The sequence below is a fragment of the Electrona antarctica genome (assembly GCF_951216825.1).
Source record: "Electrona antarctica genome assembly, chromosome: 18".
Lineage (NCBI taxonomy): Eukaryota > Metazoa > Chordata > Actinopteri > Myctophiformes > Myctophidae > Electrona > Electrona antarctica.
The window spans coordinates 23,183,744-23,207,278 of NC_136799.1; the positions used below are offsets into that span (position 1 = coordinate 23,183,744).

A 23,535-nucleotide genomic window follows, 5' to 3' on the forward strand; every position below is an offset into this window, starting at 1 on the left:
ACGACATACTATAGTTCATGGTTTCGAAAAACATACTATAGTATGTCGTTTTTCATGATCTTGGAGGATTTAAAAAAATCATGAAAATCATGAAAAAACGACATACTATATAGTTCATGGTTTCGGAAGACATACTATAACAAAAGAAAACATCGCATGGATGCACCTGGGACGTTTCCTCAGTGATGTATCCCAAGGTCATCAGGGTTTCGGGTCTCTCAAACATCACACCCCTCACTCAGGTGACCCAGCCGGGGTGATCAAGTCCCGATTTACGTCCCAGTAGCTACCCTCAATCAGTCCCATTTAGGAAAAACCAGGGCCACACAATCCGGTGCTCCGGAACTACTCTGCCAGGACTGGGAGAACAAGATTCTGGCGCGTGGAAGGACTAGGCTCTGTGGGTTGACTCCTGTCCGGGCCCCTCCTACGTCTCACCAGGTCCACTCGGGCTCTCACCAGGCCTAGGACCTGTGCGTTGCACCAGACTCCCAGCACCAGGCACTTCATTCAGGAGTGGTGGCCCCCAACCCTGAAAAGCACTTAATATTAATATTGTGAAAATAGCAAATCTAGATTGGCTATTTCAAATGTTTTGCCTCTTCCTTTTAGTCACTTAGTCAATAGTCATTTGGCCAATGACTATTTTTTATGGTATAGTTTGATTACTTTTGATGCAGCAATGGTATTTTTATTTAAAATAAATGTAGATATTAAAAGGTTTTAAGTTCTTAAATTGTCAAAGAATCCCGACACACAGGTTGAGAACCACTGCAAGATGACAGTAACCTTCATAACCCACCTCAATGGACAACTGGTTTAAATTAAACCACCATTAAGAATTTACAGTTTGTATTTAATGTTACAAAGGTGAAGAACCACATCAACATTTTTACAAGCCTTTTATTGAATATAAACAATTTCACTTTCAAAAAGAGTTAAGGATGAAACATTTTTAGGTGTGAAGTAAAGGCACTTTTACTATGTTAAATAAAAGAATCATCCATTAACCAAACCGGGTACAAACAGGGGCAAGTTGCACATGTCAACATATTCCAAATAGGCCAAATTGTTGCAGTATACATTCCAGTGGGCTTCAGGTCTCATTCACACGTACCAAACACCAATCAAGCAATGTTTGGTTGTTTTTTTGGGCCACCACAATGCTTTTCCAATGGGAGTCACATGGTTTGATCAAACATTTGTGTTTGATTGCTGATTGCTCCCCCCTCATCAAACAAAAATGTTTGGTCAAACCATGTGACTCCCATTGAAAATGAATTGGAGCAGCAATCAAATAGCAATCAGACATCACACACGGACCGAACATTTGTTGTGTAGGTGTGTACGAAGCCTCAGAACAAGAGAAGAGAACTCTGGGTTCAGCTAATTAGATTAAGTGACAGGTTGCAGGCTGAAGATGATCACTGTGCAGAACAAGGTTCTGAATAGCAGTTAATTTAGGTAGGTGTTTGGCCTGTGGCAGCAGTGGATGGGCAATTAGCATTTGTCATGAAATGCATACTGTAGCCTACATGAAATATATCCAGCATATTGTGTTGCCTCATCATTAGACACATTTCCACAGCGAGGCCTAATAAGACCAGGCAGGCTTGATTACATTGCACAATTTACCGCCTCAACAAAATCAGATTTATTTTTGCACTTTTGCCACCAGAAATAATGTTTTCCACAATCTGCTGTAAACATTTTACATTGGGCTCGCTGTGGGAAAAAAATGTATTCATGCAATTCAGCGGTGCCGTTGACACTGGCTGTTACAACACAACCATGGAACTAATACAACACATTACGAGGTTCCTACACAATTTCTATTTTCAAAACTCAGTTATTTCCCCATGACTGAATTACAGTTTTTATTTGGTCAGTGTTAAAATATATTTTAGACTGAATTATACAACTGAAGCTCACTCTTCAAAAACAGAATATATGAAATGACAATTGAGTCTATGGTTGCATAAAATGCATAGTTAATGTTTGCATGTGCAGCAGAACTGCATAACCTCTTTGCATTGTTATTCCAACTTGTCTGTGCAACTCCCAAACCTTTTATCAAATAATGTATTTATGAAGCATTTGTGTTCAGACATGTGTAGGAACCCTCTACAAACTAGAAAAGAGGTAAGAATGAGTTTCATAATATAGTATGTAGGCTATGGATAACAAAGCCATAATTAAGTATTTACACCAGTATCACACGTAGGATAAAATTAAGGGTTTCCTTCCAAAATGCCATAAATCCACTTAGAACAAAATATCCACACATTTTGAAAATGTGTGTATGTGTATGTGCATGTTATCTATATCTATATATATATAGATAACATGCACAAATATTTCAAATTTTCAAAATGTGTGGATATTGTGTTCCACACACACACACACGGTATCAAGGTAACTAAGAACTGTAAAGATATACCATTTTGTTTTACGTTCACTGGCAGCATTTATTTAGCTACAATTAAAAATCCTAGCTCAAAACATTCTTCAAAATAAAAAAAGTCTGGATCTCTCATTTTGGAACAGAACTCTTCGAAAACCTCATGAAAGGCATAACATGGTTACATGGCAGTGAAATACAGCATTTGATCCAACAGTGGCAAAGGAAAATCTAACCATTAAACATATTCAAACAACGGCCAGGGTTGGGTTTACCACCCTCCCTAGAGTATGACGAGCAAAATGGCCACCGTGTGAATATGGTACACCTATAAAATTAGCGACAATCTATTGCATCACATTTGATATTGTGCGTTTGTTACGTGCTCTCACATTTCAACCTTAGTGTAAACTCAACAAGTTGCTTTACCCTAAGGCTGTAGCAAGTATTGAAATTCTCTCATATTGGATTATAATAGTCTCTTGCTAGGAGGTATTTGGATTGGTTTTCATATAAATTAGTTTCTCACAAGGCAATCAGAACCACACAAGTATCTTGAAGGCAATCAGCATAGTTTATAGGCTTGCTATAAGTTAGAAAATAAAGAAACTGCATTCCTATAAAGTTGCTTATTACCTGGGGGTATTTGCTAAAATCTAGTCAATATAAAAGTGTGTGTGTGTGTGTGTGTGTGTGTGTGTACAAACAAACGAGTCAAAGTAAAACAAACTGGTTAATTACAGCTTTTACATAAATGACAAATGGGTGTGTTAAAAAAAATGCTAACTTTATTCGCAAGTCATTTTAGCTTCATAGAGTAATTAAATAAGCAAGTAATCTCAAAACAATCACTTATAATAACAATTACAAGAGGAACAAAAGTACAAGAGGAACAAAAGTATTCCCATAGCTTTGTAGCTGAAGCACCCACAGCCATGTGAAGGTAGGACCAACAGGGGGCGATATACAAATGCCTGGGGGTATATCGCAACAACATTGCTATGGATCACTGAATTTATCCATGCATATAAGAGATAGACAGGACTGCGAGCGAGGCCAGAAACAGCAACAAACAACAAGTGTGTCCAAATGGAAAAGTTCCGGACTACATTGTTTCACTCTGGTTTGTTATTTAAAAAAAACAAGTCAGAGAAACAGAAAGGTGAGATAGAAAGCGGCAGCATAACTCTGCCACAACTCTTCCGGTTAAGGCTAAGATATGATCCCGACAGGCCCTGTGGATTTGGTATTGATACAGCAGCAGTTACCGATTGCCTTACTGCTTCTTCTGAATGTTCATCTCACTGTGAATAGAGGTTCAGAGTAGATGGTTGCAGATGGAAGCAGGTTCTCTTTGTCTACTTGATGAGCTTGTTGGCTCTCTGGTTTGCTTCGTCGATGCGGGACTTGTTCATGTCCGCCTGAAAGAGAAAAAGATGAGGCAGGTGAGGGACAGGGAAAACCCCAAACTACATCTGCTAATACTTTCAAAGGAAACAGCACGACCGCATCCAGTAACCATCTGTTGATAAATCTGTTTTCCTGTTTACACTTTGCTTGCTTTTTAACAGTGATACAAAAATTGTTCACATACACTGCAAAAATCATAGTATACGAGCATATAAGAAATGATCTAATAAGGCAGGTGGTAGATAAGTAAAGCTGGGTCACAGCGTATCACAGGTACAGCACATTTCCACAACCCCCTCCCACACGCACTTATTGCCAGAAGGACCATGACCTCTGATGAAGAGCATATCTTATGTCTCACCTTGTCTGTGATGCGGTCAATCGATTTATTCTGCTTGTCGATCTCGCCGCCCATGTCAATGGCCATGGACTTCAGGTTGCCAATGATGCTGCCCACCACATCCAAGTTCTCCTCCATCTCATCCTCCCGTGCATCGTTGGTTATCCTGCACGACGGAGACAGTAGACGTTCATTTATCCATGTGTGACTCTTGAGAACGTTACAAATTATGCTACGGTAACCAAAAGGACCCGTAAGAGTATGTCCCAACGGTGCGGTGGGTAACACCCTCTTTTTCTGGTGGCCCACAATTAAGTCCCAACAGAACTTCACCTTTCCTACAGTCTTTAAAAAAAGATACAAAAATGACTACTGTTCCCTTTAATAAACCCTCCGCCTGTATATAATCTTTAATGAGTCTGAGGGGAGAGGACATTTGTTCAGGACTTACAAGCTTATCACAGCGTGCAACACTGTCAAATCCTCAGTGTTGATTTGACTACAAATGAAATTCCAAATGGATTCCATTTGTACACTCTTGAGTTACAAATAGATAAATTAACACAAAGGATTTTACTGTGTACATATTGAGCAGCTTCTGTCTCCCGCAGCAACAGTTAACTAGGCCGTGTATGATGCCCATGAAAACGCATTCACTATTCGTTTTAACATATGCATAGTCATGAACGAATTAGGGTGTTTTGGAGAGGGATTGAATATAAAGCAATCTGCCTGTTGGTGGTTAGTCTATGTCTGAGAAAGCATAACTAGAGGGCTCGCATTTGTCAAATATTTGTGCTGCCTGCATCACTGAGGTAACTGGCTGGAGTGTTTGTGGTGAAAAACTTTTCTGAGGGTGTTGACAGACGCAACTTCACAGAAAATGTACTTTATCCCCTTCTTAACTTTCATGACCTACCCAGGATTCAGACCCTGGTCTCCCTCATGAGATTAACACCTACCCAGGATTCAGACCCTGGTCTCCCTCATGAGATTAACACCTACCCAGGATTCAGACCCTGGTCTCCCTCATGAGATTAACACCTACCCAGGATTCAGACCCTGGTCTCCCTCATGAGATTAACACCTACCCAGGATTCAGACCCTGGTCTCCCTCATCAGATTAACACCTACCCAGGATTCAGACCCTGGTCTCCCTCATCAGATTAACACCTACCCAGAATTCAGACCCTGGTCTCCCTCATGAGATTAACAGTCTACCTGAACTTGTGATATGAGCCTCAGATCTTGACATTTGAATTGTGCGACAGCAGTTATCTAATTAAGGTAGGGCGCCGTTTCTCCTTTATTTGCCAATGTGTTCTCAGATTGAATTAAAGGTAGCCTCGGCGACCACAAGGGTGACTACTGACACTACTGATTGAGTAGTGTCCGTCTGATTTTTCATTTTGCCAATGAGTTCATTACAAAGTCCACTACACAAAACTCCCTATAAAAGAGAGTAGTGAATGATTTTGGACAAGCCTATCCAAACAAAAGTACTAAGATCTGAATAGGAGTCCCACCTCTTGATGTAGGGTCCTGAAGGCGCTGAGGTGTTGACCTGGGGAGCTTGGCCGTTACGAACCCCTGATGGCTGTCTGGAGATCACAGCTCCATCCCCCTCGCCTTTGCCGCCCTCGCCCCCTCCGATACCCCCTCCGATCCCCCAGGTACGCTTGTACTTTGAGTCGTGCTCTATGGACGATACCCTGAAGAGAGAAAACAGCCCATCAGTACAAAAGCAGGAAGTGGAAGTGCTTAGGTGAACGAACGTTACTATATTGTACGAGAGTTGAGATAAAGGCTTTTTACTACTACAGTACTAGATTAGTACTGTAGTACTGCTCTCAAAGCATGCTAATGGTTCCTTTACCTTATCTGTAGGTACTCATCATAGAATCCACTCCTCCATTGTGAAAGCATTTTAGAAAGATTGATTAAAACTTTAGAACAGGGTAATAAAACACACACCCATTAAAAATAGTGCATGTACAAGCTTGTGATCTTGTAGATCTGCAATAGTCTGCAAAGAAATATCTAAAATAGGGATGCTGGTTGAAAGTGGGTAATGCACACTCGAAAACGGATTCTCTATTGCTATGCATTATAGTTCAGTGAGGAAAAAAGAAAGTTGGCCAGATTGTAGCATTGCTTGACATAGTGAAAAGTGGGGAAAACTGTGTGTGGGGTTTGTTAAGTATGAGTCATGAAGATACTGTATGAATATAAATGCTGGAATTGGTAATGCCGCTATTGCAGAACTCCATGGCCACTAGGTTGCTGTCAGGTATAGCGCTAAATTTATTTCACTAAACCAGAGGCTGGTTCAGGACTATGTAGAAGCCAAGTACTTTGAATCTCCAGAACCCACAACTTTATAGTTTCACCTTCTTGCATGCAGAACAGTGTGTCTGTCTGTCTGTCTATGAGAAATGTTTTCTTTGCAGAGTGGAGGAGTCTGAAATGGCATTCAGGCCAGGCTGCTTTAAAACCCTTTGGTGAAACTGACGGGAGTGAAATTTCTTTTCAGCAGGGTTAGTTGTGCACAGTGGCCTAGCCTGATTATCAAACGGTAGAGCGGAGGTGCCACAACGATGTGCCAAAGGCTGTTTGAGTGGCTGCCGGTTTTCGTTCCAACCCACCGCTACACCGGGTGCTTCCACTAGTAATTAGTTCCTCCCTCTCTGCTTGAGGGTGTCCTAATTAGTGAAATCACCTGGTGTAGTGGTAGTGCACAGAAAAATCCTTTGTTGTTCATTTGACTCTGAGAGTTTACAAATGGAACCAAATCGACCCACAAGGGTCCATTTGGTTCCATTTGTACGCGGTCTGACTTTACCACCATGGATTTTAATGTGTGCACCCGCTCAGCCATCTGTGGAACATCCTGTACCACAGACCTCTGTGGTACAGGAAAGACTAACAATTTTTGCCGGGGAATTCTTCTAAATAATGGCACAAGAGTGCCAGCAGACGAGGCAGATTTTACTCTGAAAAGCCCCGCCTTCCGTTACCCAAAAGCCGGAGGCATAATCTTCCGTTCTTACGTACCTCACACTACCACGTCTTATGTCTCTCTAGAAGCGTTAATATTCCAAACGAGATGCATGGTGAAGTCAGAAATAAAGACATTGCCCTTTTGGTCAAAACCATGGAGAGCGCCATAGATTTAGAGTTATGAGCCTTTTTAGTCGGGCCGTAAACAAGGAAGTGAATGGCAGTGTGCATGCGTGAAACACACGGTGAAGAAGGAAAGGCCAAAAAATAAATAAAGTGGTTTGATATCAATAAAAAGGACCTATACACGTCCAAGGCACCCCGTGGTTTTGATTCTAAAGATGTGTATACACGTCATTAGCACGTCAAGTGTGTGTGTGTGTGGTTTATGCAGGCATGAAGTATACCTATCACAGGGGCAGACACATATGCCACAGCACTTTGAGAGGTCTGTGAGGTTTTTCTCAGCCTGTTTCATGTCCTGGTTGATCTGATCCATGCCATCCTCCACACGCCTCAGCTGTTCTGCAAACACACACACAAACAGACAAAACCAATATTGAACACTAGCTTTGAAATATGTTGCACGCAAACATATTTCCTGCAAAGCAGGAACATTGAATGTATTTGTGTAGTAAATGTGCTATATATGAATTAAGTTTGATTTGACACTGTCAATATTTTCTGTGTTATTTGTATGCTTCACAAGTTGCCTTACAATACACTGACTTGACGAGCCTATAACAAGACGTAAAAGCATTTAATTGATCATGTGCCTGAAGAGGTTGACCACGCCACTTCTTAGAACAATATACATTTGGTATGATTGTTTCTAGGTTCACGTCACATTTTTGTACACAATTTCAAAAGATGCCTATTTTATACAGTGTCACATTTGCATACTTTAATCAAGGAAATGGTCACATGCACACTCAAAGTTAAATTAAAACTGAGGATTTTGACTGTATTATGCAAGTGCCAAACTGAGTTGGTGCATCTCTCAAAAGTGGCAAACAGCTCAAACTGAGGCTGGCATCACTCTGCGAGTTAAAGCCTATCGCTGTCACGGTCATGACAGAATGGGAGCAATGAAAATCAGAGGCATCCTGGAGGCATCCTGTGCCACTGCTGTGGGTATGTCTGTGTACCTCCTTGTTGGTCCAACATCACCATGGTGTTGACGCCCGTCTGTTTGCTCTGGAATACACAACAAAAATATACATTTTTTCAGACAGTGATGTACATTTTGACTTTGGAAAGGAGGGTCTGAAGGACAGTCGACTTTGTTCATGAATCAAGATTTAGTAAACTCCTAGAGAAATATTGAAGCTGCACCGATATGCATGTTGGGAGTATGTTAATAAAATATAACACGGGCACATATGCAGGGGTTGGAGGCTCCATTATTGATCAATTTAGACCCTAGTGATGTGTCAGGTAGACCACCCATTGGTTCATGAGTAGTACTGCTTGAAGTTCATACGGTTAAGTTAAGTGCAATATCTCCCCTGGCCAAGCAGGGATTTGTTCTTAGAAACAGAGTCTCTCAACCCCGGTTCGAATCTCAGATAGCCCGAGATAAAATAAGACATAAAAGTTATGAACTGCAGCATTAAAAGATGTGAGAATGCTCAGTTATTCGCTATTGAATTATAGTTTACATTTGTCCGTCTCCCCTGTTTTAATGTTTTTTAAGTGAGATGGTTATAAAGAAGACCTTAGTTTCTCATCTCATTCTTCTCTGACAAATGTGTTAAATTCTCTGTGTTCTACTGTATACTTCATTTTGGTTTTAATACATCACTGTGTCGCAATAGAGCACCGAAGTCCTGACGTCACTGCCCTCTACTACCAGCAGAGGGCAGTGAGCGCCATGGTTCATGTATGTTTTTATAAGCATTGTACTCTCCATAGGGGGATTTTAGATCGCCTCATATAAGAACTGTGTTTGAAAAATAAACCGATCACCCGGGCCTTTTCACTCATATGGATATGAAGCATCGACTGAAGGTGGAAATGTACAAATATACCCAAAGAGTAACAAAATAAGCGTTAGAAACGAGCCAAACAACCCAGAGACTACATCGCCGTTTGGGGATCTCAATGCAAATAAACAAATACAAGAACCTGGCGATTGACGACCGCTACTGAAAGTGACGTCAGACTTCGGAGCTCTATACTTCCTCATGCAAATAAATCCAAAGTAAACACGAACGTACGTAAATTAACCATGCAAATGTTTTTACTCGTCAATTTACAGCAGCTTAAATTGACTGAAAAGTCCACTGAACTTAAGCCTAATTAATGCGTTTGCCAAACAGAACGGATCTACAAGCTAACAATGCATCTGTAAGCTTTTAGATCCGTTATTTTTTGGCAAGCTTCACTCCATTAACTGGCTTATGGCCAGCCTAATTAAACAGTGGATTGTGCCTTCTGCCTGCACTATTCATATGTTTAATTTGTCATTTTAATGTCAATAGAAAAATCCATGATATACACACTGCATCTCATTCTCACACGGCAATCCTATAGTAGACACTCAGTCCTGATGGTGGCGGTAGCGTCACCATTGTGCCGGTTTTGACCAAATAGAGCGAATTTGGCGATATCACTTCCGGTTTAAGGAATGACAACATCCGGGACTAGTTTGGACTGGTGCAGCACTATCAGATGTCCGGAATGCTAAGCGATCATTGTTTATTTTAATAACTAAGTAAAATTAAGCTCTAATCAAGCCCAAAATATCGCATTTTACGCAGCGATGCATGCGCAATCACACGCATGCGTGATCGACCGTGCATGCGCGGATTTCGGACGGTTTTAGGTAGATTACATCGGCCGTTAGCCAAACAAGCTAAAAGTTGCTACATTGTTATATTAAGCTCCCGATTACAGGGGATTAAACGATTACATCAATACGTCAAATGGCCATGAGGGATTTATTGATATCAATACGCATAATACGTCACTGGCCATAAGGGGGTTAAGAGCCATCCACACCTAAAGTGATGCATGCTTTGTGGTGGTTAACAATGGATGCGAGTGTAAAATGATCCAGAGCATGAAGAGTTGGAGCAGGACTCACCTCCTCCGCCATCTGCAGCATCCGTCGGGTGCTCTCCAGTGACTGGAAGGGGGAGGGGAGACAACAGGTGTGGTGTGGTGAGATTATGAACGCACGTGCACGCACACATTCAGAAACAAAGAAAAAGTTTGACAGAAAGAGATATGCAGTGAAAGAGGGACACAGGCAATGAGGAAATCAATAATAAAAGGCAGAAAAAATAGGGGACAAGTGAAAGTATTAAAGTAGAGAGGGATAATGAAGAGTGGACAGATCTATAGAGTGACTCTAAAAAGGATATATGACCGACAACACACAATACAGAAGGAATATGGAAAGTAATAATAAAGCAGAAGGAAAGAATAGGGGAGAGTGGTACAATTAATAGGGAAGGATATGGAAGAGTGGAATGATCTATAAGTGAACATAAAAAGGTGTACTACTACATGTTTGACTGACAAAACACATACAATATACATATTATTAAAACATCAACACCCAACTTTATTTATTCAGATTGACATCTGTGTAGTGAGCATTTACGAGGCAGACGCCTACGCACAGGTTGTTGTCACTGTGGCGCAGAACAACAAAATATATCAGCTTGGACTCTCCCTGATCAGGTGACAGATAAAGTTAACACAAGCGGCTAATAGGCCAGTCAATCTAAGCTAAAAAGGGGCGTGACCCAAAATAATTTGCAATAGTAATCATTCAAGGTTTTTTTATGATCCTTAGGGTCATCCAAATAACAAAATAAAATAAAAAGATACATTCAGTCATTCAGTAGATCTGAATCTGATCTCGTGATCTTTTGTGGCCAGATGTAATTTCTTGGGGTCTAGTAAGACTATAGTAAATTTAAAAAAAAATCGCTAGAAGGTTTTGTAAAAAATAAATAAATACATATTTAGCCCAATCATGCTCAAATGCCCCCACCAGCTAAAATCCCTAACGAAAGAAACCAGCAAATGAAAAAAAATGAACTCATCTTTTACTTTCTCTAATAACAACCTAAAACATGAACCTTGGTTGAAATAAACTAAAGTTATCCTTTAACATCTTATTTAAGGTAAAAGTCTAATTTTAATTATGCTTTAAGTAGCATTTAACGTCTCAAACTAGGGGTTATTCATGATTCTGAATCCATTGCAAGCATTAGTTTCACGAAAAACACTGTGCCCAAATGTGCCGACCTCATCACATTTGTGATGACGGCTATGGTCGTTTTTAGTCCAAGGAGTGTTTTTCGTGCAAAAGTAATGCTTGCAATGGATTCTGAATCATGAATAACCCCTAGTTTGAGACGTTAAATGCTACTTAAAGCATAATTAAAATTAGACATTTTTGCCATATATAGGATGTTAATGGCACCCAACTTTCAACCCCTGAATTTATCATGATCCAAAATGTATATAATTCACAGTTTATTTGGATGACCCTAAGGATCATGAAAAACCTTGAATGATTACTATTGCAATTTCTTTTGGGACAAATCCTAGATTGACTGGCCTATAACCACCACACGCACACGCTCCTGTATGTATTGGCCAGAACAGGGGCTGGGAGGGAGCCGTGTGAGATAAGATGGAGAGGCAGCATTGGTTGCCCTATGTGGAATAGACTACTCAGAAGGCCAGAGAAAAGTTTCAACTGGGATGTATCGATAAAAGGTGCCTGGGCAAGTGCAGTAGAGGATACACTTCTGAGAACTGGGGTTATGTGACAGTTTTCAAAATAACAGTATTATAAACATCTCTATGGTTAAAGACACACTTTATAGTTTATATCAAAACAAATGGTCACAGGATATTGCATAAACCAAAGCTGAGAACATTCGTTATGATAAAAAGCTGTTATGCTAAGGAAAAGTATGTTTGTGCTCCATTATCCAAAAGACAAAGATCTCTGTGTGCCCAAATTCGTTCTGGGATCTTGCCCCTGCAACTTGAGGCTGGTAGGTATAGAGGAGTAATAGAGGAAGAGCGGATTTGCACTTACTGTGATAAATTATATTGAATAGGAGTTCCATTTTAAGTTTTACTGCCCTTTCCTTTGAATCATGAATTACATCAAGAATTGTTTAATAGGAGTGGAAACCTGGATCTGATATGGTTAAGCAACCAGTGACACTGGTTTGCATTTTTGAACACAAGCGTGGGACACACACACACACACACACCACACACACACTATTCAAGCTATGCTCAATGCGTAGGCACATTGTGACCTTGCAGATGGGCTATTTTGCCACGCAACACCATCATAGAGTATAAAGCCTAGTGAGTCCAGTCAGTCCACACACAAATGATTTGTGATGCAATGAACTGTCGACACAGTTTTGGGATTCTGTTGCCAAGTGGTTACAAGTTGCAACTCGTTGCATTGCTATTTTGGTGTACTGTGGACTGGGCTGTAAACAGAGACTAAAGCATACAGTAGGCCGCCATGTGTAAGCACAGAAGAATAAGAAGAAACCCAAGTGGGGTAAAGCAAGTAGGTTAGGTAGGGACACATATGGACACCCCAGACACACACACATAAAGGTAGCAGTGTCTAAAGCAAGTAGGTTAGGTAGGGACACACATGGACACCCCAGACACACACACACATAAAGGCAGCAGTGTCTTGACAGCAGGGTGGAATGCAGTCATTCCAGGTATATGTGAAGCCTTCCTTCAAGCATCTATTAATACCAAGAAGCGGCTGTTGGGAGAGGTGGGTGGTGACATAAGAGTGCAGGCGTAAGGGAGAGAGAGAGACATGGACTCTCGTCACGATCTCATTGTCAGCATGTGTAATGAACTGTTAACAAGAGCGTGCCGGGTCCAGGTTGACTCATTCTCACTGTATTATGTTTGCTTGGAATCCATTAAAACTGCGAGAGTGAGAGGCGAAGGGTGATGAAAAGGATTTTTTTTTTTAATGACAGAAAATATGGTTGGAGAATGAAGAGATGTTGAGCATAAGCAGGCATCTATGTACTAAGCCATAACAACACCAGGGTGGATAAAGAAGACTACAGTACGTCTAGACTCTAGCGGATACCTCAGACTTGGTAATTTAGTGCCGAGGTGTCGCACAGCACACAAACATCCCAGCTCTGAGGTGCTCCGAGGAAAACGTTTGAGATGAAAACTAAACTTTGTGTTACCGGCTGTTTGGGGAGACTTAATTGGGCTTGGCAATGCTTAAACACCACCACACAACAACAACAACAAAATAACATTAAACCAGGTTTTTCCTGGCATGCTGTGAACATTTTTAGTATCAGTTGCAGTTACCCAAAAAGCCAGAGGCAAGCCCAGTAAACGCAGGGACCCATCTTATGCAAATTCCCACGTATCACCTCCGCCTCCTGACCGAGCGGTCACCAGAGGAAGCAGGAGAGAGAAGTACAAGAAAAAAGGAGAAGTAGTTCTGGTTAAGAGACAGAGATAAGAAGACAACCGAAACAAAGAAGCAGCATGAGATTTTAGTACAGTAACAGTTACAACAAGGTGAAAGCCACGCTCTACTCTGAGTGGACCCAAACGCGTCTACTTGGTTCCATTTGTAAACGAACATTTTACTTTGTAGGTTCAGGTTGGTATGATCTATTTGGCTCCATCTGAAGCAGCATGCTCAGTCATGAGATGCCTTGGGGTTCTGATTAAACCATGGGCCCAATAATACAACAAACCTGATGTAGCTGACAGAGCTCGATGTGTGAAAAGCGAAAACCACAGAGGCAAAGTGGGGATATCAAAATTCAAGATTTAAGTTGTTACATCTCATGTACAGGTACACAAGAGTCAAATTGATCGATATCAGCTTCTCGACATTTATCTGTACTAGGCTGATGTCGATTGGGAACGATTCCTGTTGGGAATGCATGCCCCTCCGGTAATGCAATACCCGTTGTCAGAGTACCCATTGCACCTCTCTGTGTCCCGATTATACCCATATTTGGAGATCTCTATCCGTCCGTCTTGTCTTTGGAGAATGAGATCCGTTGCCACACAGCACTTCTGGACAACCATCGACCCGACCGACTTCCCACTTGGCACAGCCCTCCCTGGGGTCCTCTGTGATACGCATGCCAAGTCTGAAGTTGATCGGTCAGATGGTTTTCGAGATTTGCGGGACACACACGGACAGACGGACGGACAGAGAGACGCATGCAGGCAGAGATTCTGTAACAATTATAGATTGATGTGCGTGTGTGTGTGGCATGTGTACAGTTATAAATATGAAGTGTCTGGTGCCTGTGTGTGTTGGGATGCGTTTAAATAATGTAGTTTGTAGTGTGTCGTGACAGTAAGGTGTGGTGTGTAGGTCCTGCGGCTTCTGCCTTAATAAAAGGATTAAAATAAAGGTTGTTTTCACATTGTGTGATTGTGTATGCACAGCAACCTCTGTGTGTGTAATAGGCAGACAGGCAACAAGCCTTTGGTGTCTATTGATACTAAAGGTATCATAGCCTTGATATATGGGGTAAATTAGGCATGAAGCACTATACGATTCCCATAAAGGCTTTGCCTAATAATCAACTCTGAAACAAACAGGTCTAATTACCCCAGCGTAACGCTATACTGCTTCCTCAACACTGTGTGTGTGTGTGTGTGTGTGTGTGTGTGTGTGTGTGTGTGTGTGTGTGTGTGTGTGTGTGTGTGTGTGTGTGTGTGCTCGCACGCGCATTTCAATTTGTGCGGCTTTTTTTTCCTCAAGAAGTTTTTTTTGTTTTAATCTGCAGTGCACTGTTGAATTTATTTATGCATGTCCAGAATATTTGAATAACAACACAGCTATAATGCTTCTGCAATAACAGTGTGTGCGTGCGTGCGTGCGTGTGAGGAGTGCACCAGTATGCTCATTTCAAATTTGTATAGCTACATATTTATTCTGAGATAAAAAGGTGTTGAGTCTATTATATCAGCACTGCTGATATTAATGGGGGATTCGAGGATAGTTATTAGCACTTTGGACATGAAGGAACAAAGAACAATGTTTGATGTCTCTGGTCTCTGTGGTGGGTGCATGCAATGGGCATGCTTGGGTTGAAGGTTATGGTTTTTCAATCAAGTGTGTTATGTTTGTTAGATCATAACAATATACCTATGCAAATCATTAGAGCCAGAACAACAGTTTGGACATTAATTCATTATTTTTCTCACCCATTGTGGTATGCATGTGCGTCTGTGCATGTTAGTGTGTGTGTGCGTGCGTGTGTGCGTGTATGTGTCTTAGCGTTCTGCAATGGAACAACTTTAGCAGCACATAAACGTATAAATAAATTCATGCTCCCTAGAAAATTGGAAATGGGGCATGCAAGCAATTTGAGATTCAAAAGTAGGCACAGACATTTTAGTTAATTCTGCTGATCAGGCACCCTGAAGTTCTCTCCCCAGTGATGCAAAAACTTTTCAATTTAGGATCACGTGGCCCCTGGGAGGAAATGCTACCACTTTTATGGCTGACTAGCATAATAAAAAAAAAGCCTGTATGACACCACAAGGAAAAAACAACACTGAGGATTATATGTATACACTGCTTCCTCAGTGTGTGTGTGTGTGTGTGTGTGTTCAACAGTACCTCATCAGTCACTTGGTTGGACCTCATGGTGATGTCCTCCACAGTCATGTCGTTGGTGTGCATGGTGCCGTCGTTCTTTTTGGAGGCTCCTCCAGTGCCACTGAGCTCGAAACTTGTAGTCCTAGGAGGACAGATGGACACGACGTTATCATCACATAGGAGGGCGACAGCCGAGACAATCAAGCCGTCTATGGATGAAAACTTGTCCAGAATAATAAAGATGCTGTGTGGAGGACATACTACTAGTTCACAGTCCAGAATAATAAAGATGCTGTGTGGAGGACACACTACTAGTTCCAGAATAATAAAGATGCTGTGTGGAGGACACACTACTAGTTCACAGTAAAGTCCTCAGCGTTCATTTAATGCTAACGTTAAATTACAAATAGGTGAACAACAGTGTGAGGATTGTATTATGTTCCTTATTTAATGGCAACACTTGATTGTTGCTTTAGGAACAATTAATTTTATACATGTTGGCTATTTTCTATTGCAACAGGTCATTAAACATGAAAAACTACAACCAACTGTAGAAACTAAGTCACTATATTACTCATGAATGACAACCTGCAACAACCTGAGCCACTTGTGATTTTCATTACATGCTTCTTCCACATGTCTGTGTCCATGTGGTTGAATTATGTAGCTCTTTGTCTACGCTGAAAACATAATTAAGGTGATAGAATCTAAAAGGTGCCCACGCAGCCTATTGTAAGATATCCAGTGTTTTTCTTCCACACGAGTAGACTACCAACAACATTAACAACATGTGAATTGTGAATTACCCCAACTGACATAATAACAAATCAATAGTACCGCGTGTGTTTTGCAGTCTTGTACGAATCAATTTCTGCTGGTGATAACTATCCAAACCTGCCTTCAAGACAAATAACCTCAGGACATATAGCATACCACTGATAATTGAATCTACACACAGCACAGTATAGGGAAGGAATACAATGCAAAACCTAAACAAATTGGGTTCTTTTCCTCCACCTGTGAGGGAATGTTTGGGGTCTGAACACAAGGAGCAGGTGTTGCATAGATTCCATTGCAAAGACCAGCAGCAGTTCCTTGTTGCTAGGGTTAAGTGGAGTATAGCTAACAAGGAAGCAGACTATGAGAGGGCAGTGATAATGAGATTGACATAGCAAAATGAGGGTCATGAGACCAAGCGGTGGTCGCAGGCGGAAGACCTTCATTTCAGTGTTTAATTATGATATGGAGTGTAATATTCCGTATGTCTTATTGCCTTCATACATGATATCCATCAAATAATCAAATGCATGTCTTTAACCATATGCAACTGAAATGTATTTTGATAAGGAGTTACCAAACTTCCATTCTAAGTTAGTTTTATTTCTAAAGCTTGGATAATTGGGCAAACTAGACTGTATAATTATAGTACATACATAGTACATACAATATGAATGAGATCAGTTTATTTTATGCATATCAAGTATGAAGGCATACAGAATATTATACTCAACATTTTTACCAGGATCCGTGATTGGGTTCAACTTGCTTTAAAGACACTTGTTCAAAGAAAGAATTAAACTGTAATTCACATAAGAATGATAAAGCCTTCATTCACAACTAATGGCTGACTTAGTAGGATTTGGGCCTTAGCCTACAGTTTTACAATTATGAAAGCACTGGAAACTTAACCTGCTAGAAAAAATACCAACTAAAAGGTTAGTGTTTAATCCAAATGTTCTAATATGGTCAAGGTCCCGGTTTTACAATGTCAGTCACAGGGCTGTGTGCTGACGGGAAGGTTTTGATATGGCTGGAACATAAACAACTACAGTTGACAACGGACTGGCTTTGTAGTGACTGGCAACATGGTTTCAGGCCAGCGTTTCATCTGGCATTTTATATAGCAGTAGTGTTTGAGGATAATTTCAGTTCTAGTTCCATAATTGTTGCCATGGTCCAAGCTACTGTTCTTGTGTGGCCATAAAACCTGGACAACTTGATGGCCGATTAATCGGTCATCACATAAACATAAAAATAAAGTATAATCATATCGGTATCGGCCGATGTTAGCCTTAAAATGCAATATCGATGTCAAACCGATATAAAGCTTTCAGAAGTTTCAGTTTCTTTTCAAAATCTTTTTCTTTTCGTTTTATAACAGTATGGGTGTAAGTCACAGGTTCATAGAAAAAAATTAATAAAATCAGATTTTAGTATCAGTGACTGAGGTAAACAAACGTACTGTATCAATCACAGAGATCATGGGCAGACATAATGAAAAGACTATGTTATTGTGCAAAACATGCACTTTCAAGACTAAAGAAAAACATTTTCTCCCCTTCGAGTACCAATTTAGTAAAGCCAAATCCCAATTCCCCAGCCTCTCTACAAGTACTCCATCTCTGCTAACCCCCACAATCAGTCATTGGGAGGGTGAAGAAAGCCTCAGGTCTCCTCCGATACCCGGGGCATCAAGCCAACATCTTCTTTCCACCAGAGTTTTTCTTTTAAATAAAAATACCACATTCAAGCTGTTTATGTTGGGATATGGGCCAACATGTCAATAACGGTGCATCCCTAGTTTGGGAATAAAGAGGCATTGATTTCGCAAATTCAGTGTTTTATATGCCCTTTTCAGAATGGACAAAATGATTGTGATTGTTGATTCACAAAACAATAGCAGTTAATGTTGCACAGAAGGAGACTGCAATGGAAAAGACAAAGCCGGTTATCTGTAAAGCATGTGTCACAGATGGTTTTCTAGTAAGGACGCAGCTTTATTTCCGCTCTCCTTCCCGTCTCCTCGCTCTCTTCCTTTGGAGTTCAAGTAACATTTTCCTGTTTTTGCAATAACCCCCTGAACTATGTTCACTTTCCAACTCATAAATCCACCCCATGCAAAAACAAATGGGAGGTTGGCAGACAGTCAGTCATGGGGTTGACTCTGGTTTTATTGGGTCCTATAGGCTCGCCTCAGGGCCTGTGTTTTCTGTCCGACCACCGCCACTCCTAGCCCTGCCTGGACTGATGGCTTTTTGCAACTCAAACATGGGAGTCTTTTTTTACAGCAGATACTGTTGTACTCCAATGACAACAAACAGTGTTTTGGTTGAGAATGTCAATACAGATACTGATTACTTGAACTGAAATGTTGCAATCCCAAATAATAGCTAGCATCCTTGTGTATACATGGACTTAACCCTACATGATCTGGACGACCCTTGTTGGGTAAATAAAACGTCATAGTTTGGTTTAAATTAAGCATCTATACAAATATGATATATTTAAATTTTAAACATAGGTTATCATCAGAATCCCTCTTACCGGTATACACCAAACATGAATATTGAATATATCCACAAGTGCTTGACACTGACCGATACTTACTCCCTCATCTATACATAGACCTACATTGTATGGTGGTTGTATGTAGAGCAGAACAACCTTAACATTAGCCCCTTTCGGGACCCTTGTTTACCTTTTCTACACCAAATACAGAAAAAGGTAAACAAGGGTCCCACAAGGGGCTACGGCTACCTTAACATCAACAGCCAAACCAGCCAGTGTTGGCTGGTGATAATTTCCCACCCTGGCTGAACAAACACACACACTATCATTTTACTGGGTACTCTGGGGTGATTTAAAAAGCCGTTGTAATACATACCCATTCATGTTGCCTTGACTGCAGTTCCCTCACAGTGCCAGGCCAATATAACTTGTCTAGCCCGTGTCTTCCTACTGGAAGTATGGGTCACACATTTCCTGCTAATCAACCCAAACCTGTTCCTCCAGGTCTGGCGACTACAAACTCTGACGTCTTTATCTTTGTGCATTTCTTCCTCCCCCTCCTCATTGGCCTAAAACACGTCAATTTCCGCTATACCACCACATGACAGGGCGTAGGTTGTCGATTTGTCACTCAGCTGCTGCTGGGTTAACCGTCCACATATTAACCCTATTATCTTGGGGGGGGAAACGTTCAGGGGTAAAATGCCAGATCTACAAGTTCACAGAGCTTGTCTGTGAAGAGATATGGCGCAAAGGCTAAGGGCCGATTCATACTCCTATTTTAGAGCCGAATAAAAGTCGGTTCGGCTCTGTAGAGCCTACAATGTGACGTCATTTGAGGTTCGGGGGGGCGGGTACCGTCCTAAAGTCGGCTCTTCTGTGCTGCTGAAAATGTCTGACGAGCCGAAATCATTTCGGCACTACAGCGCCGAAACAGCGGTAAACTAGAAAAAGTGCCCTTCTGGGCACAGGGCTCCACCAGGAGGATAGGAGTGTGTGTGATGTTTGGCAAAATGTTTAGGAGTAATATAAACATGTTTTTTTGTTTGTTTGTTTCTTGCAACAATTTTCTTCATTTTGTTGAGGAAATGCAGAGCCAGATCACTCATAGCATCTCTGAGGATAGAATTCTGGATGAGCATTGTACAAAACGGGCTACTCCTGAAAACTTTGGAAGGCAATCTTAGCTAATCAGTGTAGAATCTGAGAAATCCAACAGACTCGTCTTGATCACATGACTACAGAGATCATGTGTACCGATTTGCGTGAGATTTGGATGAAATCTGTGCGACTAACAAACAATGTGTTTTGCAGAAATCGTGGCGCTATAGTGTAGCAGAGCCTCTGCCTGATGGTGGCGCTATAGTGTAGCAGAGTGGCTCAGAGCCTGATGGTGGCGCTATAGTGTAGCAGAGTGGCTCAGAGCCTGATGGTGGCGATATAGTGTAGCAGAGTGGCTCAGACAGAGCCTCTGCCTGATGGTGGCGCTATAGTGTAGCAGAGTGGCTCACAGCCTGATGGTGGCGCTATAGTGTAGCAGAGTGGCTCAGAGCCTCAGCCTGATGGTGGCACTATATTGTAGCAGAGTGGCTCAGAGCATCAGCCTGATGGTGGCACTATAGTGTAGCAGAGTGGCTCAGAGCCTCTGCCTGATGGTGGCGCTATAGTGTAGCAGAGTGGCTCACAGCTTCAGCCTGATGGTGGCGCTATAGCCTCATGGTGGCGCTATAACCGGCAGATGTGGAGGGATGCAGGGAAAATGTTTTTCCATGGCCTCTAGGGAGTGCACATACATAAGTTGTCCATGCAGCTATAGGTAAAAACAGGAATTGACCTGTTATAGCGCCACCGTGAGGCTGATAAAATAGAAAAGCTGAAAAAAATAGTGGCATGTCGTCCTCGGCCTAGTGGAAATGTGCGTGTATAATTTCATGGAAATTGGACACTGTTTGTGATTTGTGGAATTTTGTTCGAAACGGACCAATCATGTGAGCTTTGGAAGCCAATCTTAGCCAATCAGGATGGAAGATGGGAAATTGTGCAGATCTGTGTTGATCACATGACTATGGAGATAGTGTATACCGAATTGTTAGCCCGTCTCCGGACCCCCCGGGTTGAGCTCCTTTGGACCCCAACCCATAGGGTCCGGTATCACCAAAGCAAAGCTACATGATAATTCTCAAACGCACAATGACACCGTTGCGTTTGATTTTGCTGCGCTGTTCGTGTGTGATGCTGACATATTCCAAAAGAAGCATATATCTGCTATAGGAGACAACGGAGACAACCGAACCCCCCGCGAACGGCGCAGAAGCCGTTAAGTATTTTTAATCTTTGTCAGACCGTTTTGGCAGCTCTGAAATTCTCTCTTGTTGACATCCCATTGTACCGCCTCCAGCATCGGGGTTGGCTACCTGCGCCTCCCTACGCGCCTCGTAGGCGCAGCTAGCCAACCGAGATGTCAACAAGGAGGGACCGAAGAGAGAATTTCAGAGCTGCCAAAATGGTCAAGCACAGTTTAAAAATACTTAACGGCTTCTGCGACAAAGGAAAGTTTCATTTATGTTTCCGTTGGCTCCTATAGCAGATATATGCTTCTTTTGGAACAAATAACTAGCACACCCACAGCGCAGCACAGGGGTAAATCAGGGTAAGTCAGATTGCGTCCCACGTCGCTGGAAGTCGACGAGAAGGAACCCTACGTAAAGTCATCAAAATGTCAGAAACTTTAACGTATGGTTCCGAAAGGAGCTACCGAATTGTGTGATGTATGGATACAATGTGTACGAGTTATCTACAGAAATGTGTTTTGCCTAAATCAGCCTCATGGTGGCGCTATAACAGGCCGTTGAGGAATATTTGGGGCAGAGGTTTGTCGTTGGCATCCAGGGAGTGTGTGTGCAAAGTTTGGCATGGATCGGGCCAACGGTGCCGGAGATTAGCTGATAACGGACGGACGGAAGGACGGAAGGAAGGACACACACACACGGACGGAGTGCAAAACATACTCTCTCCCCATGCCTTCGGCCTGGTGGAGACAATTAAGAGTATGAATCAGCCCTTACGGTCCTCCCGGGGGACACCAGTCAATGAATGAAGTATGTTTGGTTACGTTACGTTGTGACATCAAGTCAAGAGTTGTGGGCTCAACTAACTGCCATCTGTACACAGTCAACAGCCGGTGACATCATCCTATGTTGCAAAGCCGATGTCATTATACAAGTCGCATTTCTTACAAACCACGACTGTGCAAAAGTATTAAGTCAAAGTGTACCAGTAGACTGTTCAGGGAGATTGTAAACCATTTTGATCTCATTAGAAATCGGCTGACTGGGCTGTTGTGTTTACACCATAATTGCCTTGTTTACCGAGTTGACACGTTATTAAACAGATAACGTTAAACTGAGTGGCAAACTGAAAGAACACGATATGATCTACTACGCAAAGTACCATCATGCTAAATACATGTCTACAGAATAACAGCCGTATCAATCAACTGTAGTTAGTACAACTTTACAAACTTGACACATTGTTTGAAAAGTTGTCGTTGAGCAGGAGGATCCGGGTACCTCTCTCTCTCTCTCACGCACACACACACACAGCAGTTAGCTCATTTGCTAGCGCGCTAGTTAGTTCCGCTCTCTATTAACCAGGGAAATAAATATGCTGCGTGGCAACCAGAATGACACTGCGATTGTTATCAAGGTAAAGATAGAAAATACTTACAGGCAAGCTTCCTTGTTAGGAAATTCCTTTGGACTTCGTCTTATAGTTTAGGTATGTCAACTTGGCCGAGGCGACAGGATTCCTTCACTCAACTACTCCTCCGCCACTACGGAAGGGTAGGATATCCATATCTAAATCCCATAGCCAGAGAGGTACGGTGCGCTGTGATTGGCTGGATGGTTGTCAGGCAGCACTGTCTGTCTAGCAGCTGGTGCGGGGAGACATCATGGAGACATGAGAGATGCTCTGCCTCTTAGCCTCGGCTCTGAAACAACTCTTCATAATTTACATCAACTACTAAACTATAGCAAGGTTAGGATGTTTAGATCTTAAATAAGATAGTTTATTTTCTATGTCTGAATTATCTGCGCTATTCCAACGTTAACTATACTTTGAGACTGCACTTATGATGAATTGAACAAGGTGGACCCTCTTGTAAACAAGTGTAGTGTTTTATTGCGTTGTCCACTCACAGTTAACAGTTTTTTGTATTGAGTTGTGCTTGAAATGTACTGTAATTCTGCAAACTGTAAATAAATACTTAAATCAATCAAACTGACTGAAAACTGAGTTGTGCTTATGCCCAATTTAAATATTCTAGACTAGTTTACAGAATCGATGAGTAAATTATTTTTTCCTGAATGTCCCTAAACTTTGCTACAATAAATTACTATGACCAACTTGTAGCCAACCACAGCGTGACAGTCCGTCCTGGGCATGGGATTTGGGTCACTATGTCCTGTCATATGA

General features: G+C 41.7%; 1 protein-coding gene and 1 long non-coding RNA gene across 3 annotated transcripts; one reads left to right on the plus strand and one right to left on the minus strand.

Moving 5' to 3' along the window:
- Nucleotides 1–895: 895 nt before the first annotated feature.
- Nucleotides 896–3,024, plus strand: LOC306942518. Its single transcript, XR_013792308.1, has 3 exons — nt 896–1,100; nt 1,360–1,890; nt 1,928–3,024. It is a non-coding gene; the product is annotated as an uncharacterized lncRNA (long non-coding RNA).
- Nucleotides 3,025–3,167: 143 nt separating this feature from the next.
- Nucleotides 3,168–22,934, minus strand: snap23.1 (synaptosome associated protein 23.1). 2 transcript variants are annotated; one of them, XM_079528454.1, is made up of 8 exons: nt 22,786–22,934; nt 15,793–15,913; nt 10,240–10,281; nt 8,300–8,348; nt 7,559–7,676; nt 5,678–5,863; nt 4,173–4,317; nt 3,168–3,822 (listed from the first exon to the last, which is right to left on the minus strand). In XM_079528454.1, exons 2-8 carry the CDS (start codon nt 15,853–15,855, stop codon nt 3,760–3,762), a joined length of 666 nt encoding a protein of 221 aa, XP_079384580.1. In that variant the 5' UTR covers nt 15,856–15,913; nt 22,786–22,934; the 3' UTR covers nt 3,168–3,759. The 2 variants fall into 2 exon arrangements, with proteins under 2 accessions (XP_079384580.1, XP_079384579.1); XM_079528453.1 differs by lacking the exon at nt 22,786–22,934 and adding an exon at nt 19,436–19,562.
- Between the last annotated feature and the right edge of the window lie 601 nt (nt 22,935–23,535).

What these genes read in the sequence shown, in the direction of transcription:
- snap23.1 (XM_079528453.1), bottom strand. An exon ending in TGCTGCAGATGGCGGAGGAG is followed by an intron (nt 8,349 to 10,239) that starts GTGAGTCCTGCT and finishes TGTGTATTCCAG; the next exon opens with AGCAAACAGACGGGCGTCAA. An exon ending in TCAGGACCCTACATCAAGAG is followed by an intron (nt 4,318 to 5,677) that starts GTGGGACTCCTA and finishes TCCGTCGTGCAG; the next exon opens with GATAACCAACGATGCACGGG.